At 46.6% G+C, this 18,766-nt stretch overlaps 1 protein-coding gene across 1 annotated transcript; it reads left to right on the top strand.

Moving 5' to 3' along the window:
• Positions 1-16,671: 16,671 nt before the first annotated feature.
• Positions 16,672-17,772, top strand: kcnj1a.1 (potassium inwardly rectifying channel subfamily J member 1a, tandem duplicate 1). Its single transcript, XM_046293564.1, has one exon. The coding sequence runs from the start codon at positions 16,672-16,674 to the stop codon at positions 17,770-17,772; it is 1,101 nt and encodes a 366-aa protein (XP_046149520.1).
• The last annotated feature ends 994 nt before the right edge of the window (positions 17,773-18,766 follow it).

Below are 18,766 nucleotides of genomic sequence, written 5' to 3' on the forward strand. Positions count from 1 at the left end.
CTAAAATGTGCAGTTTTGTCACACAACACAATGCCACAGATATCTAAAGTTTTGAGGGAGCATGCAATTGGCATGCTGACTGTAGGAATGTCCACCAGAGCTGTTGCCAGAGAATGTAATGTTAATTTCTCTACCATAAGCCGACCGACCTCATAACCGCAGACCACATGTAACCAAGCCAGCCCAGGACCTCCACATCCAGCTTCTTCACCTGTGGGATCGTGTAAGACCAGCCACCTGGACAGCTGATGAAACTGTGGGTTTGCACAACCAAATAATTTCTGCACAAATTGTCAGAAGCAGTCTCACGGAAGCTCATCTGCATGCTCGTCATCCTCATCAGGGTCTTGACCTGATTACAGTTTGGTGTCGTAACCAACTTCAGTGAGCAAATGCTCACCTTCGATGGCCATTGGCACGCTGGTGAAGTGTGCTCTTCTAAGATTAATTGCCGTTTCATGTAAATTATATTCCATAATCACGCTGCTCTGCTGGCTGACTAAACAGTGCAGACAGCTTGTATGGCGTTGTGTGAGCGAGTGGTTTGCTGATGTCAACGTTGTGAAGAGAGTGCCCCCATGATGGCGGTGAGGTCATGGTATGGGCAGACATAAGCTACGGACAATGAACGCAATTGCATTTTATCGATGTTAATTTTAATGCACAGAGATACTGTGACGAGATCCTGAGGCCCATTGTTGTGCCATTCATCCGCCACCATTACCTCATGTTTCAGCATGATAATGCATGGCCCCATGTTGCAAGGATTTGTATACAATTCCTGGAAGCTGAACATGTCCCAGTTCTTCCATGGCCTGTATACCCACCAATTGAACACATTTGGGATGCTCTGGATCGACATGTAGCACAGTGTGTTCCATTTCCCGAGAATATCCAGCAACTTCGCATAGCCATTGAAGAGATGTGTCGCACTGCATGAGGCAAATGGTGGTCACACCAGATGCTGACTGGTTCTCTAATCCACACCCCTTCCATTTATTTAGGTATCTGTGACCAACAGATTCATATCTGTATTCCCAGTCATGTGACATCCATATATTAGGTCTTAATGAATTTATTTCAATTGACTGATTTTCTTATATGAACTGTAGCTCAGTAAAATTGTTGAACTTGTTACATGTGTTTATATTTTTGTTCAATGTAGTAAAAACAGGTCAGGCAGGACAGCTATACAGTATTGCTGTAATTGATGGACCTGGAGGTTGACTGCACATCTCCTTCACATCCAGGGACCATCTGACCCTTTACTCAAGCCCTGTCCTCATTTACCGTGGACTGATGGGAGGTCAGGCCACAGGGTTGTTGGATGTGACCCTTGAAAATGGGTCAGACACCTCCCTCCCTCCCATTCCACTGCATTTTCACAGGGTTCATTAGTTGTGATTGATCCTCTTGTCAGAGCGCATGGCACCCCAATGAACTGAAATGTTACCAGCTCCCAGGAACAAGAAGGACCCTGCACGAGGACCAGGCGGAAGCAGAGCAGGGAAATCAGAGCACGCCAATGACTCACACCACATATAAACTCCTCATCATGGAATAAACAGGACTATGGAGGAATGGAGGAAGGGAGGGAGAGATTGATGAAAAAATGTAAATGATATTCCATAATCACGCTGCTCTGCTGGCTGACTAAACAGTGCAACAGAAATGTATAGGTTTTAACTGCTTTTAAGGTCAGTCCCTGCATTAATGTCTACAATATTTCTCCTCTTCACTAAATGATCCTTTTGCATTTGGTATTAAGCAGAGGGCCACCATTATTAATAGCATGGCAATGATACATTCATAATGAAGCATATCTGTTGGCACCAGAAAATGGTTCAATTATTCATTTATCGTCTGTGATAGGACTGACTCCAATAAACACAAACATCTTGAGCATACAGCTCTTGTAGATCATTGCCTTGGATTGAGCTGCTCGTCAAAGAGTGAAAGGATATTTCAAGAACAACCCCAGATGAGACCATCCATTTACCAGCCAAACATCAATATCCGTACACATGTTTGTTACAAGAGCTAAACCTATGAGAAAGAGAACATCTATTGGTGTTTAAATGAGGAATCATCTCATCACGCATGGACCTACTTCTTTTATGTGGATACATTATTCATCCAGGTCTACTCAATCTCATGGAGTATGTTTTTATCCCGTTGTTCGGACACTTTCATTTCCTCTTTGGGGATCTTAACATAAATCACATCGGGAGATAAAAGTTAACATTCCAGGACCACTGAACAATTGATCTGCGACACCTCAGTTAAAAAGATTGTCAATGTTTTTGAAGTACTGGTTCTCCAGCTTTCTACCTCCAATCAGAGACACTATTTAAATAGAGAACTGCAAACATTTCTCGAGAATATGGTTGGGATTTCAACTTCAAAACAGAAAGCAAGGATGCATTCGACTGGAAGACTAGACCACTTCCACACGATTGTGTGTTGTGCGTGTGAAGGATAGTCCTGACACTGACACCGTGGAGAGAATAAGTACAGCAGTAAATAATTGAAGAATTTCACTGACAGCTGCTGTGCTCTGTGTGCATGTACAGTTGCAAGTATCGCTGCAGGTTTGTTATTGAGGTGAATAACGAGTACCGGCTGTGGCTGTTGGCTGGGCTGGAGAAAGAGGCTTGTTGTAAGTCATCTCTTGTAACGGTGTTTTCTACCACCCAAACAAACAACAGCTTAATGTGAAGAACTGTACCTGTAATTGTAAATGAAAGGGGATCTAGTTATGGTGTGGTGGTATCTACAACAGCAGACGTGGAGAAACTAAACCAGTCAGAGGGAACAATAGGAAGAGCTTGTTGGGCTTTAACTTAATGTTCTGTCTTACAAATGGTGCTCTTTCCACCTCTTAGTGGCTCATAACATTCTACAGATGTAGGATCTTGTATTTGAGCCTGTTTGCAACAGCAAGAAAGCAAGAAAACAAAACAGGAAATGTCAATTATAATGTGGATTATAATGACTGGACATTTTTGTATGGGTTGATACATATTTCGTAAGGGAAATTCACGTCTGAAAGTGGTAATGACAAATTTTAGAATACTTTTTAAACCTCAAAAACAACACAAGTTTTAAATGTCCTGCATCAGGGCGATCAAATTAAGATCCTACATTTGTAAGAAATTACATTGGCACTCATATCATAACACACGCCACTGCACCTTCACAGAACAGAACAGGGTGAGAAAGGCCGCTGGAGAAAGGAATTGATTTTCAGCTTTTCAGAGGCTCAGATTTAATTTAGGCCTTTTCTTCCACTTCGGTGTAATTACTTTCTTCAAGCTAGACGGCTTCTTAATCGTCATGAAGTCTTGGGAGGGGAGGACGTGCCATGGAGCTAGGTAATGCAACCTGTTCTAGCAAGGCAGGGGAGGAAGGGAAGCATGCACACACGCACACGCACGCACGGGCGCACACACACACACGCACACACACACACACTCTCTATGTGACTCTGAGAGTATATACCTGCACTTGTAAGATGCCAGCATGGGACTCCCGGGTGGCGCAGTGGTCTAGAGCACTGCATCGCAGTGTTAGCTGTGCCACCAGAGACCTTGGGTTTGAGCCCAGGCTCTGTCGCAGCCGGGCGTGACCGGGAGGTCCATGGGGTGACGCACAATTGTCCTAGCGTCGTCCGAATTAGGGAGGGTTTGGCCGGTAGGGATATCCTTGTCTCATCGCGCACTAGCGACTCCTGTGGGGGGCCGGGCGCAGTGCACGCTAACCAGGTCGCCAGGTGCACAGTGTTTCCTCCGACACATTGGTGCGGCTGGCTTCCAGGTTGGATGCGCGCTGTGTTAAGAAGCAGTGCGGCTTTTGCAGTATTTCCTACTTACAAAGCATGTAGAGGTTTGTGATTTTTATCATAGGTACACTTCAACTGTGAGAATCCAGAAAATCACATTGTATGATTTTTAAGTAATTAATTTGCATTTTATTGCATAACATAAGTATTTGATACATCAGAAAAGCAGAACTTAATATGTAGTACAGAAACCTTTATTTGCAATTTCAGAGATCATACATTTCCTGTAGTTCTTGACCAGGTTTACACACACTGCAGCAGGGATTTTGGCCCACTCCTCCATACAGACCTTCTCCAGATCCTCCAGATCCTCCTGCCATCCAGGACCTCTATACCAGGCGGTGTCAGAGGAAGGCCCTAAAAATTGTCAAAGACTCCAGCCACCCAAGTGATAGACTGTTCTCTCTGTTACCGCACAGCAAGCGGTACCGGATAGCCTCACAATTGTTATTTTACTGCTGCACTTTAATTATTTGTTACTTTTATTTCTTACTTTTTAAGGTATTTTCTTCAAACTGCATTGTTGGTTAAGGGTTAAGCATTTCACTGTAAGGTCTACCTACACCTGTTATATTCGGTGCATGTGACAAATACCATTTTATTTTATTTTATTTGAAATGCAGTAACACTGCAAGCACGTGTGTGTGATTGTGCATCTGTGTGTACTGTAAACAGCTTCCTCTTGTTCTAGACATTGAGAGCCCTGCCCAAGACATGGGTGGTGTAGCAGGGGGCAATCAGGCTGGACCTGGGTACTGGCGCTGTGTGGGGTAAACACGTGCCCACGCAACAGTCCTGCTGGAGGGCTGTACTGGTAGCCGACTTTATGTTTGTGTGTGTGTGTGTGTGTAAACATCACCTGATGTGATTCCAATCCCAAGTTTGATAAAAGCACACACATCTGTAGCACTGAGAGAGCTGTCAGAACACTAACGACAGTTCAAAGGGCACACCCTCAGAGACTGGCTGAGAGAGAGACGGAGACAGAGGGGATCCCGTGTGCAACACAACTTTCTATTTCCACAGTTTCCACACTGACAGGATCTCATCTTCTGTAGTTGGACCAGTATCATCCAGTGAGTACTTGGTATTCTCCTGTTATAACAACAGTGTAATGATGATATCTATCATGTTTAAATGCACCGACTTTGAGCCTAGGGTGAGCTTGCCGTGTTACAGCTACTCTCTTCTACAAATATGTTTTGCAAATATTTTTAATTGACATTCCGCTAATGTTCTTCTTGCTTCCAAGAAACACTACTTCCCAAAACATTATCATTGAAAAGTGACATGCCTGCCAGTAAACATATTGTATGTCATTTTATTTTATTTAACCTTTATTTAACTAGGCAAGTCAGTTAAGAACAAATTCTTAATGGGATTGATCTGACTCCACACCAAGCGTTCTATGCAGGTGCATGTATTGGCTAGTTTGTGGTCTTGTAAATTGTTGAGGATCTTAACATTACAAGGAAATGGTCCTGGGAGAAATATTTGTTTTGTTGTTATTGTTATTTGAGATATTTACAGTAACCACAGTCTCTCTCTCAAAAGGGGAACATAATTTGCAAACTTTCTGACCTCTCACTGTGGAAGCAAATTATACAACATCTGCATACATTTATCGGTGTAGATATTGAGTGAAGTATTTAATTGGTTCAAACAATAAAATGTGAATAAATGTAGTCATGACATTGCACTTAATCACAAACTGATGATTACAAGGGTGGAAATGGTCCCTATTACCTTGTCATTGGTTGCAGAACAGTGTGTATTATGCCGAAATAAATGATTATATCATTTTCCAGAGGAAATCATTAATTGTCGAAGAGTTATTACTGGAATAACAACTGAACCATACAATACTAATAAAAGTATCACTATTTTAAAAGTATATTATTGCAATGCATCAGCCAAGGATCGTATCAAAGTAAACCTGAAATGATCTCAGAATTTGTTTCATAGTGTTACAGTAAGAATGCAGAAGAAATAATGATTAGGTGAGAAAGGGTTGTGAGGTCCAGAGAGAAAAGCTTCACAACAAAACAGTGGTTATTGGATTTTTGTTTGTGAAAGGCAGGACGTTTCCAAGCTTGGAGCGTAGAAACAAACGCACCAGCTCATGGCACTGGTCATTTTGTGCACAACACTCCATAACAAGCACACCACCATCCAACTCAGTGTTTGGCCTAACAAGCGCACCACCATCCAACTCAGTGTTTGGCCTATCAAGCGCACCACCATCCAACTCAGTGTTTGGCCTATCAAGCGCACCACCACCCTGACCCTGTAAATAGCCCATCCAACCAACCAACCACCTACCTCATCCCCAAATTTGTTTTTGTTTTTCTGCCCTTTTGCACACTAGTATTTCTACTTGCACATCCTCATCTGCACATCTGTCACTCCAGTGTATATTGCTAAATTGTAATTACTTCGCCACTATTGGCCGATGTATTGCCTTACCTCCTTACTTCATTTGCACACACTGTATACAGATTTTTCTATTGTGTTATTGACAGTACGATTGTTTGTCTCGTGTAACTTGGTGTTGTTTTTGTCACACTGCTTTGCTTTATCTTGGCCAGGTCGCAGTTGTAAATGAGAACTTGTTCTCAACTGGCCACCAGGTTAAATAAAGGTGAAATAAAAATGTTTTAAAAAATCCAACTCAGTATTTGGCATAGCTTATCAGCAACACAGGTCAGATTTATTCAGAAAACTCCAATGCCTTTAATCTTGTGTCACACCCTGATCTGTTTCACATGTCCTTGTGCTTGTCTCCACCTCTCCAGGTGTCGCCCATCTTCCTCACTTATCCTCTGTCTGTGCCAGTTCGCCTTGTTTGTCAGCATGCAAATCAAATCAAATCAAAGTTTATTTGTTAGGTGCGCAGAATACAACAGGTGTAAACCTTACAGTGAAATGGTTACTTACAGGCTCTAACCAATAGTGCAAAAAAAGGTATGAGGTGAACAATAAGTAAGTAAAGAAATAAAAACAACAGTTAAAACACAGTGAAAAATAACAGTAGTGAGGCTACTGCGGTAGTAGAGAGAACAGTCTATGACTGGGGTGGCTGGGGTCGTTGACAATGTTTAGGGCCTTCCTCTGACAGCGCCTGGTGCCAAGGTCCTGGAAGGCAGGCAGCTTTGCCCCCGTGATGTACTGGGCCGTATGTACTACCCTCTGTAGTGCCTTTTGGTCGGAGGCCGAGCAATTGCCGTACCAGGCAGTGATGCAACCCGTAAGGATACTCTCGATGTTGCAGCTGTAGAACCTTTTGAGGATCTGAGGACCCATGCCAAATCTTTTTAGTTTCCTAAGGGGGAATAGGCTTTGTCGTGCCCTCTTCACTACTCTCTTGGTGTGTTCAGACCATTCTAGTTTGTTGGTGATGTGGACACAGAGGAACTTGAAGCTCTCAACCTGCTCCACTACAGCCCCATCGATGAGAATGGGGGAGTGCTCGGCCCTCCTTTTCCTGTCGTCCACAATCATCTCCTTAGTCTTGGTTAAGTTGAGGGATAGGTTATTATTCTGGCACCCGGCCAGGTCATTGACCTCCTCCCTATAGGCTGTCTCGTCGATGATCAGGCTGTTGTGTCGTCTGCAAACTTGATGGTGTTGGAGTTGTTGGAGTTGTGCCTGGTCATGCAGTTGTGGGTGAACAGGGAGTACAGGAGGGGACTGAGCACGCACCCCTGGGGGTGCTCCAGTGTTGAGGATCAGCGTGGCAGATGTGTTGCTACCTACCCTCACCACCTGGGGCAGCCCATCAGGAAGTCCAGGATTCAGTTGCAGAGGGAGGTGTTTGGTCCCAGGATCCTTAGCTTAGTGATGAGCTTTGAGGGCACTTTGGTGTTGAACGCTGAGCTGTAGTTTATGAATAGCATTCTCACATAGGTGTTCCTTTTGTCCAGGTGGGAAAGGGCGGTGTGGAGTGCAATAGAGAATAGCATCATCTGTGGTTCTGTTTGGGCGGTATGCAAATTGGAGTGGGTCTAGGGTTTACGGGATAATGGTGTTGATGTGAGCCATTACCAGCCTTTCAAAGCACTTCATGGCTACGGACGTGAATGCTACGGGTCTGTAGTAATTTAGGCAGGTTGCCTTTGTGTTCTTGGGCACAGGGACTATGGTGGTCTGCTTGAAACATGTTGGTATTACAGACTCAGACAGGGAGAGGTTGAAAATGTCAGTGAAGACACTTGCCAGTTGGTCGGCGCATGCTCGGCGTACATGTCCTAATTATCCACTTGGCTTTGAGGCCTTGTGAATGTTGACCAGTTTGACTACATAGGCTGCAGAGAGTGTGATCACACAGTCGTCCGGAACAGCTGATGCTCTCATGCATGTTTCAATGTTGCTTGCCTCAAAGCAAGCATATAAGTTATTTAGCTGGTCTGGTAGGTTCGTGTCACTGGGCAGCTCTTGGCTGTGCTTCCCTTCGTAGTCTGTAATTGTTTGCAAGCCCTGCCACATCCGACGAGCGTCGGAGACAGTGTAGTACGATTCAATCTTTGTCCTGTATTCACACCTTGCTTGTTTGATGCTTCGTCGCAGGGCATAGAAGGATTTCTTATAAGCTTCCGGGTTAGAGTCCTGCACCTTGAAAGCCTCAGCTCTACCCTTTAGCTCAGTGCGAATGTTGCCTGTAATCCATGGCTTCTGGTTGGGGTATGTACTGTACATACAGTCACTGTGGGGACGACGTCCACGATGCACATATTGATAAAGCCAATGACCGATGTGGTGTACTCCTCAATGCCATCGGAAGAATCCCGAAACATGTTCCAGTCGGTGATAGGTAAACAGTCCTGTAGTTTAGCCTCTGCTTCATCTGACCACTTTTTTATAGACCGAGTCACTAGTACTTCCTGCTTTCATTTTTATGTACAAAATAAGTTACAAATAATGCAAAACCCCCACATAATAGCACAAAAGACAGGAGCCCTGTCAGCTCCTGTTTTTTCCCTGAGTTTCTTTTTTTCACCCACCGGGCTTTTGACCCTTGCCTGTCCTGACCCTGTACCCGTCCGCCTGACCACTCTGCCTGTCATCTGAGCCTCTGCCTGTCACTGAGCCTGCCTGCCATGCTGTACCTTTGCTCCACCTCTGGATAACTGATTTCAGCCTGCCCCTGTCCCTGAGCCTGCCTGCCGTCCTGCACCTTTGCTACTACTCTGGATAATCAACCCCTGCCTGCCTTGACTTGTCGTTTGCCTGCCCAGTCTGCACTTGGGTCTTCCCTTGATTCCTGATATCTTGCCAGGGACCATCAATCAAATAATTCTGTGCTATCTACTGTTGATGATGGAAGTTTATATACACTTAGGTTGCAGTCATTAAATCTTGTTTGTCAACCACTCCACAAATTGCTTGTTAACAAACTATAGTTTTGGCAAGTCGGTTAATACATCTACTTTGTGCATGACACAAGTAATTTTTCCAACAATTGTTTACAGACATATTATTTCACTTATAATTCACTGTATCACAATTTCAGTGGGTAAGAAGTTTACATACATTATGTTGACAGTTCCTTTAAACAGCTTGGAAAATTCTAGAAAATTATGTCATGGCTTTTGTAACGGTTTTCTTCTGCTGAAAGAGAGGCGGACCAAAATGCAGCGTGGTGGTTATTCATGTTTTTAAGAAAGACGAAAGTACATGAGCAGACTAAACAAAACAAGAAAAGTGACAATCTAAACAGTCCTATCTGGTGCAAACTCAGAGACCGGAACAATCACCCACAAAACCCAACACAAAACAGGCTACCTAAATATGGTTCCCAATCAGAGACAATGATGAACACCTGCCTCTGATTGAGAACCATATCAGGCCAAACATAGAAATATACAAACCAGACACACAACATAGAATGCCCACCCAGCTCACGTCCTGACCAACACTACATTTACATTTAAGTCATTTAGCAGAAGCTCTTATCCAGAGCGACTTACAAATTGGTGCATTCACCTTATGACATCCACTAAAACAAGGAAAACACATACGAACGATGGACAGAACCCCCCCAAGGTGCGGACTCCGAACACACAACCTAAACCTATAGGGGAGGGTCTGGGTGGGCATCTGTCCGCGGTGGCGTCTCTGGCGCTGGATGTGGACCCCACTCCATAATTGTCTTAGTCCACCTCCTTAGCGTTCCTTGAGTGGCGACCCTCGCCGCTAACCTTGGCCTAGGAAACCTAACAACGGGCCCCACTGGACTGAGGTAGCTCGGGACTGAGGGGAAGCTCGGGACTGAGGGGAAGCTCGAGAGTGAGGGGAAGCTCGAGAGTGAGGGGAAGCTCGAGAGTGAGGGGAAGCTCGGGAGTGAGAGGAAGCTCGGGAGTGAGAGGAAGCTCGGGAGTGAGAGGAAGCTCAGGAGTGAGAGGAAGCTCAGGAATGAGAGGAAGCTCAGGCAGGTTGATGGATCTACCAGATCCTGGCTGGCTGGTGGTTCCGGCAGATCCTGGCTGACTGGCAGATCCTGGCTGACTGGCGGATCTGGCAGATCCTGGCTGACTGGCGGATCCTGGCTGACTGGCGGATCCTGGCTGACTGGCAGATCCTGGCCGACTTGCAGTTCTGGCGGATCCTGGCTGACTGGCGGATCCTGGCTGACTGGTGGATCCTGGCAGACTGGCAGATCCTGGCAGACTGGCAGATCCTGGCAGACTGGCAGATCCTGGCCGACTGGCAGATCCTGGCCGACTGGCAGATCCTGGCCGACTGGAAGTTCTGGTGGATCCTGGCAGACTGGCGGATCCTGGCTGACTGGCGGATCCTGGCCGACTGGCGGATCCTGGCCGACTGGCAGTTCTGGCAGATCCTGGCTGACTGGCACTTCTGGCGGATCCTGGCTGACTGGTGGATCCTGGCAGACTGGCGGATCCTGGCTGAATGGCGGATCTAACTGATCCTGGCTGACTGGCAGATCCTGGCCGACTGGCAGATCCTGGCTGACTGGCAGATCCTGGCTGACTGGCGGATCCTGGCTGACTGGCAGATCCTGGCTGACTGGCAGATCCTGGCCGAATGGCAGATCCTGGCTGACTGGCAGATCCTGGCTGACCGGCAGATCCTGGCCGACCGGCGGATCCTGGCTGACCGGCAGATCCTGGCCGACTGGCAGATCCTGGCCGACTGGCAGATCCTGGCCGACTGGCAGTTCTGGCGGATCCTGGCCGACTGGCGGATTCTGGCCGACTGGCAGATCCTGGCCGACTGGCAGATCCTGGCCGACTGGCAGTTCTGGCGGATCCTGGCAGTTCTGGCGGATCCTGGCCGACTGGCAGATCCTGGCCGACTGGCAGATCCTGACCGACTGGCAGATCCTGACCGACTGGCAGTTCTGGCGGATCCTGGCTGACTGGCGGATCCTGGCAGACTGGCGGATCCTGGCTGACTGGCAGATCCTGGCTGACTGGCAGTTCTGGCGGATCCTGGCTGACTGGTAGTTCTGGCAGATCCTGGCTGACTGGCGAATCCTGGCTGAATGGCGGATCCTGGCCGACTGGCAGATCCTGGCTGACTGGCGGATCCTGGCCGACTGGCAGATCCTGGCTGACTGGCAGATCCTGGCCGAATGGCAGATCCTGGCCGAATGGCAGATCCTGGCTGACTGGCAGATCCTGGCCGACTGGCGGGCCGACTGGCAGTTCTGGCGGATCCTGGCCGACTGGCGGATCCTGGCCGACTGGCGGATACTGGCCGACTGGCAGATCCTGGCCGACTGGCAGATCCTGGGCCGACTGGCGGATCCTGGCCGACTGGCGGATCCTGGCCGACTGGCGGATCCTGGCAGTTCTGGCGGATCCTGGCAGACTGGCGGATCCTGGCAGACTGGCGGATCCTGGCAGACTGGCGGATCCTGGCTGACTGGCAGTTCTGGCGGATCCTGGCTGACTGGTAGTTCTGGCAGATCCTGGATGACTGGCGAATCCTGGCAGACTGGCGGATCCTGGCTGACTGGTGGATCCTGGCACACTGGCGGATCCTGGCTGAATGGCGGATCAAACTGATCCTGACAGACTGGCGGATCCTGGCTGACTCGCAGATCCTGGCCGACTGGCAGATCCTGGCCGACGGGCAGATCCTGGCCGACTGGCAGATCCTGGCCGACTGGCAGATCCTGGCAGATCCTGGCAGACTGGCGGATCCTGGCAGACTGGCGGATCCTGGCTCACTGGCAGTTCTGGCGGATCCTGGCTGACTGGCAGATCCTGGCTAACTGGCAGATCCTGGCTGACTGGTGGCTCTGGCGGATCCTGGCTGACTGGCGACGCTGGGCAGACTGGCGGCACTGGCGGCGCTGGGCAGACGGGTAGCTCAGACGGTGCTGGGCAGACTGGCGGCGCTGGGCAGACTGGCGGCACTGGCGGCGCTGGGCAGACTGGCGGCACTGGCGGCGCTGGACAGACTGGTAGCTCAGACGGCGCAGGGCAGACGGGTAGCTCAGACGGCGCTGGGCAGACTGGCGACACTGGCGGCGCTGGGCAGACTGGCGGCGCTGGGCAGACTGGTAGCTCAGACGGCGCTGGGCAGACTGGTAGCTCAGACGACGCTGGGCAGACTGGCGGCACTGGCGGCGCTGGACAGACTGGTAGCTCAGACGGCGCTGGGCAGACGGGTAACTCTGGCAGCGCCGGACAGGCGGGAGTCTCTGGCTGCATTGGAGAGGAGGAAGGCTCCGGCAGCGCTGAGTAGACTAGCGGCGCTGGGCAGACTGGCGGCACTTGCGGCGCTGGACAGACTGGTGGCGCTGGGCAGACTGGCGGCACTAGCGGCGCTGAACAGGCGGGACGCACTGTAGGCCTGATGCGTGGTGCTGGCACTGGTGGCACTGGACCGAGGACACGCACAGGAAGTCTGGTGCGGGGAGCTGGCACTAGTGGTACCGGGCCACGCACCTCCGGGTGAGTGCAAGGAACAGGACACACCAGGTTGTGAAGGTGTACTGGAGACCTGGTGTGTATAGCCGGCATCAAATCCCCCGGAACTCCAACACACATTTCAGGCTGAGTACGAGGAACTGACACGGGTGACATCGGACAGCTAACACGCTCCTCAGGGCAAATGCCGTACATACTATGCCAAACCAACAGCTTTCTCTCTACTCTGTCCAATACATCCTCAACACTCTCAGACTCAGCACTCAGCTTCGCCGACAGCTCCAATTCCATCCATGGCTCCTTACAGTAAACAGGGGGAGTTGGCTCAAGTCTGACTCCTGACTCTGCCACACTCTCCCTGTGCCACCCCCCCAATACATTTTTGGGGGTGCCTCTCGGGATTCCAGCCGCTCTGCCGTGCTAGCTCCTCATAATGCCGCCTCTCTGCTTTCGCTGCCTCCAGCTCGGCTTTGGGGCGGCAATATTCCTCTGGCTCTGCCCGTGTCCTTTCCTGTCAAGGATCTCCTCCCAAGTCCATTTATCCAAATAGTGCAGCCTCTCCCACTGCTGCTGCTGCTGCTGTTGCTGCCTCTGTTGCTTCTCCTGCTGCTGCCTTTGCTGCTGCTGCTGTTGCTGCTGCCTCTGTTTACCACGCCGCTTGGTCCTTGGTTGGTGTGTGATTCTGTAACGGTTTTCTTCTGGTGAAAGAGAGGCGGACCAAAATGCAGCGTAGTGGTTATTCATGTTTTTAATAAAGATGACTATACATGAACAGACTAAACAAAACAAGAAAAGTGAAAACCTAAACAGTCCTATCTGGTGCAAACACAGAGACAGGAACAATCACCCACAAAACCCAACACAAAACAGGCTACCTAAATATGGTTCCCAATCAGAGCCAATGACTAACACCTGCCTCTGATTGAGAACCATATCAGGCCAAACATAGAAATAGACAAACCAGACACACAACATAGAATGCCCACCCAGCTCACGTCCTGACCAACACTAAAACAAGGAAAACACATACGAACGATGGACAGAACGTAACAGCTTTAGAAGCTTCTGATAGGCTAATTGCCATAATTTGAGTCAATTGGAGGTGTACCTGTTGATGTATTTCAAGGCCTACCTTCAAAATCAGTGCCTCTTTGCTTGACATCATGGGAAAATCAAAAGAAATCAGCCAAGACCTCAGAAAATAAATTGTAGACCTCCACAAGTCTGGTTCATCCTTGGGAGCAATTTCCAAATGCCTGAAGGTATCACATTCATCTGTACAAACAATAGTACGCAAGTATATACACCATGAGACCACGCAACCGTCATACAGCTCATGAAGGAGACGCATTCTGTCTCCTAGAGATGAACGTACTTTGGTGCGAAAAGTGCAAATCAATCTCAGAACAACAGCAAAGGACCTTGTGAAGATGCTGGAGGAAACAGGTACAAAAGTATCTATATCCACAGTAAAAAAGTCTTATATCAACAAAACCTGAAAGGCCGCTCAGCAAGGAAGAAGCCACTGCTCCAAAACGGCCATAAAAAAGCCAGACTACAGTTTGCAACTGCACATGGGGACAAAGATTGTACATTTTGGAGAAATGTCCTCTGGTCTGATGAAACAAAAATATAACTGTTTGGCCATATTGCCCATTGTTATGTTTGGAGGAAAAAGGGGGAGGCTTGCAAGTCGAAGAATGCCAAAGCCCTGACATCAATCCTATAGAACATTTGTGGGCAGAACTGAAAAAGTTTGTGTGAGCAAGGAGGCCAACAAACCTGACTCAGTTACACCAGCTCTGTCAGGAGGAATGGGCCAAAGTCAACTTATTGTGGGAAGCTCGTGGAAGGCTACCCAAAATGTTTGACCCAAGATAAACAATTTAAAGGCAATGCTACCAAATACTAATTGAGTGTATGTAAACTTCTGACCCACTGGGAATGTGATGAAAGAAATAAAAGCTGAAATAAATCATTCTCTCAACTATTATTCTGATATTTCACATTCTTAAAATAAAGTGGTGATCCTAACTGACCTAAGACAGGGAATCTTTACTAGGATGAAATGTCAGGAATTGTGGAAATCTGAGTATAAATGTATTTGGCTAAGGTGTATGGAAACGTCCGACTTCAACTGTATATAGTTGTAGTAGGCTAGATGATTATGTTTTTAGGAAGGTTATGGTTATCTGACTGATTTGGGCCAGTGGAGTGAAATATTTCAACAATAACTTTTCTGTAATGACTTGGGGTCTTAACTATGGCATGTGCCCAGGATTGCAGGATTTACGTGTAGATTCATATGTGCAAGTGATGCAGTGAGGTCTGCACAACGCATCACCGGGGGCAAACTACCTGCCCTCCAGGACACCTACACCACCCGATGTTACAGGAAGGCCATAAAGATCATCAAGGACAACAACCACCCGAGCCACTGCCTGTTCACCTCGCTATCATCCAGAAGGCGAGGTCAGTACAGGTGCATCAAAGCTGGGACCGAGAGACTGAAAAACAACTTCTATCTCAAGGCCATCAGACTGTTAAACAGCCAACACTAACATTGAGTGGCTGCTGCCAACACACTGACACTGACTCAACTCCAGCCACTTTAATAATGGGAATTGATGGGAAATGATGTAAAATATATCACTAGCCACTTTAAACAATGCTACCTAATATAATGTTTACATACCCTACATTATTCATCTCATATGCATACGTATATACTGTACTCTATATCATCTACTGCATCCTTATGTAATACATGTATCACTAGCCACTTTAAACTATGCCACTTTGTTTACATACTCATCTCGTATGTATATACTGTACTCTATATCATCTACTGCATCTTTATGTAATACATGTATCACTAGCCACTTTAACTATGCCAGTCGCTCTGGATAAGAGCGTCTGCTAAATGACTTAAATGTAAATGTAAATGTAATGCCACTTTGTTTACATACTCATCTCATATGTATATACTGTACTTTATACCATCTACTGTAGAGCCTATGCTGCTCTGTACCATCACTCATTCATATATCTTTATGTACATATTCTTTATCCCCTTACACTGTGTATAAGACAGTAGTTTTGGAATTGTTAGTTAGATTACTTGTTGGTTATTACTGCATTGTCGGAACTAGAAGCACAAGCATTTCGCTACACTCGCATTAACATCTGCTAACCATGTGTATGTGACATATACAATTTGATTTGATTTGATTCGATTTGATTTGATTAGTAACTAGAGCAACACTTTAAGTAAGTAATAAGACTGATTTAATTGATCATAGATTGACAGGGGCGTTTGTGCTACTAAGTTGTTTCACATATTTATATTTTGATGAGAATTAAGGTCAGTGGGAATTTTACCTTGTGTTTTACCTAATTAGTTCACTAACGATGTGTGAAATTAAGAATTAAAGGAGGTAAAACATGAACTATTTCACAAGTCTGGATCCAAGAGTGAATGTTACACAACTCCATTATCTCTTACATCCTCTTATAGACCAATGCTTGGTTTGTCATTATTGCTTTAAGAAAGTTGTGAAGGGCTGCAATTTCATTTGAAGAACAATGATATTGACGGAAAATGACATTATTTATCATTGAATTCTAGTTTGTAATTTGTTCCATTCAATTCAAAGCATCCAAGAGCCTTGAACAAAATATGAATATTTAGTCTGCAGTTTTAAGACACCTTGAATTTCATGACTGGCGTACAGGGAGGTATAGGTTACAGGGTCGGATGAAGGTTTATCTTGAAGATTAAACATATTAATGAAAACCTCCACTGTTCTGTACTAATAGTATCCAGTCTGTATATATCTAACAGTTTTTGGATGACAAGGATATTGATTTATTTGTCTGGGTGTGTTAAACAACAAATTGTCCTCTCTAACAGACGACAGGACCTAGAAAATGGTGTTTGGCATCCGGAAGCGCATCCAGGACCACCTGGTGGAGCGAAGAATCCGCAGAAGCCGGCTGGTGACCAAAGATGGCCACTGCAACATTGAATTCGGCAACGTGAAGTACGGCAACCACTTTGCCTTCCTCGTGGACTTCTGGACGACCTTCGTAGAGTTCCGCTGGCGCTTTGTCCTCTTCTTCTTCATCGCCTCATTCACCCTGAGCTGGTTCATCTTCAGCCTGCTGTGGTTCTGGGTCGCCCGGAACAACGGGGACCTAACATGGCAGAACCCCCCAAGCAACCACATCCCCTGTATGTGGAATGTCTACGGTCTGACTACGGCCTTCCTCTTCTCCCTGGAGACCCAGACCACCATCGGGTATGGTGTACGCGCTGTCACCCCCCAATGTCCTGGTGCTGTAGCCCTCATCATTATCCAGACTCTCATAGGGGCCCTCATACATTGCTTCATGTGTGGAATCATCGTGTCCAAGATATCCCTTCCCAAGAAAAGGGCCAAGACCATCTCATTTAGTGAGGTGGCTGTCATCTGTCCTAAGAAGGACTTCCTTTGCCTTATGATAAGAGTGGCCAACTTACGCAAGACCCTGATGATCGGGAGCCAGATCTACGGCAAGCTGTTGAGGACAACAGTCAAACCCGATGGGGAGACAATCATCATGGACCAGGTGAACATTGAGTTCATGATGGACGCTGGGAAGGACAACCTCTTCTTTGTGTGCCCTCTCACACTCTACCATGTGATTGATAAGGCTAGCCCTTTTTTTGAGATGGCAGTGGACACTCTCCGTAAGCAGGAGTTTGAGCTGGTGGTCTTTCTGGAGGGTACAGCCGAGACCACTAGCTCAGCCTGCCAGGTCAGGACTTCCTTCATTCCTCAGGAGATCATGTGGGGTTACAACTTCCTACCCATCATCTCCCGCAGCAAAGAGGGCAAGTACAGAGTGGACTTCTCCAACTTCTCCAAGGTAGCGTCCGTTGCCACTGCACACTGTGCCTACTGCTTCCACAACATAATGGGACATCACCTCCCCTCCATTAATGTTATTGACAATGTTGGATTTGAAGTTATTGATATCCTAGAATAATTTAATATAACCAAGACATGAACTGTTGGATGGCAATATGTGAAGATATTTTTTTATCTTGTAATATTTATATATACAGTAGGGTTTGAAATGATTGACACCCTTTATAAAGATGACCAATATTGACTTTAAAATAATTCATTCAAATACTGAGCTATAATTTATGCAATTATATTATTTTATACTAAGGAAATTGCTCAGAGAAAGAGATTTTGTTTAACAAGTAATATATTGGGGTCAAAACTATTGACTTCCCTAAGATTCTTATTTATAAAGTAGTCAAAAGTTTAGTATTTGTTTCCATATTCCTAGCATGCAATGACTACATCAAGCTTGTGACTCTACAAACTTGTTGGATGTATTTGCGGTTTGTCTTGGTTGTGTTTCAGATTATTTTGAGCCCAATAGAAATTATTGCAAATAAGAATATAATATGCTTCTAAACACTTCCACATTATTGTGAATGGTACCATGTTTAGAAATAATCATGAATATATCATGAATGAGAAAGTTACCCAGGGTCAAAGATTATACCCCTAGACATGGTAACCTCTCACCATTACCATCTTGACCCTCTGACCCTCTACTTTGTTCAATATTATATGCTTTGCAGAGACGTGGCTGTATGACTATGTTCGTAGGACTCTGCTGTTTCTCCTTTCAGCAGCAAAAGTAGGATGAACGCAGCCGCTGGCAAGTTCAAAGGGAGAGGTGTGTCTCTCTTCAAAAACAACAACTGGTCCTCTGCTTCCAGTGTGAAAGAAATCTTTAGCATTTGCTCAACTGATATCGAATACCTCATAGTAAGCTGCAGACCCTTTTATCTATCAAGTAGTTCTCATCCGTAATCATTACGGCCATATATATTCCTCCACAAGCCACTCTGAAACTCAACAAACTGTATGAGACCATAAACAAACAAGAAACCTCTGGTACTGGAGCATCGGCTCTCGGACCAACAAGCTCGGAGACAGCTTCTACCCCCAAGCCATAA

The sequence above is a fragment of the Oncorhynchus gorbuscha genome, linkage group LG13 (assembly GCF_021184085.1).
Source record: "Oncorhynchus gorbuscha isolate QuinsamMale2020 ecotype Even-year linkage group LG13, OgorEven_v1.0, whole genome shotgun sequence".
Lineage (NCBI taxonomy): Eukaryota > Metazoa > Chordata > Actinopteri > Salmoniformes > Salmonidae > Oncorhynchus > Oncorhynchus gorbuscha.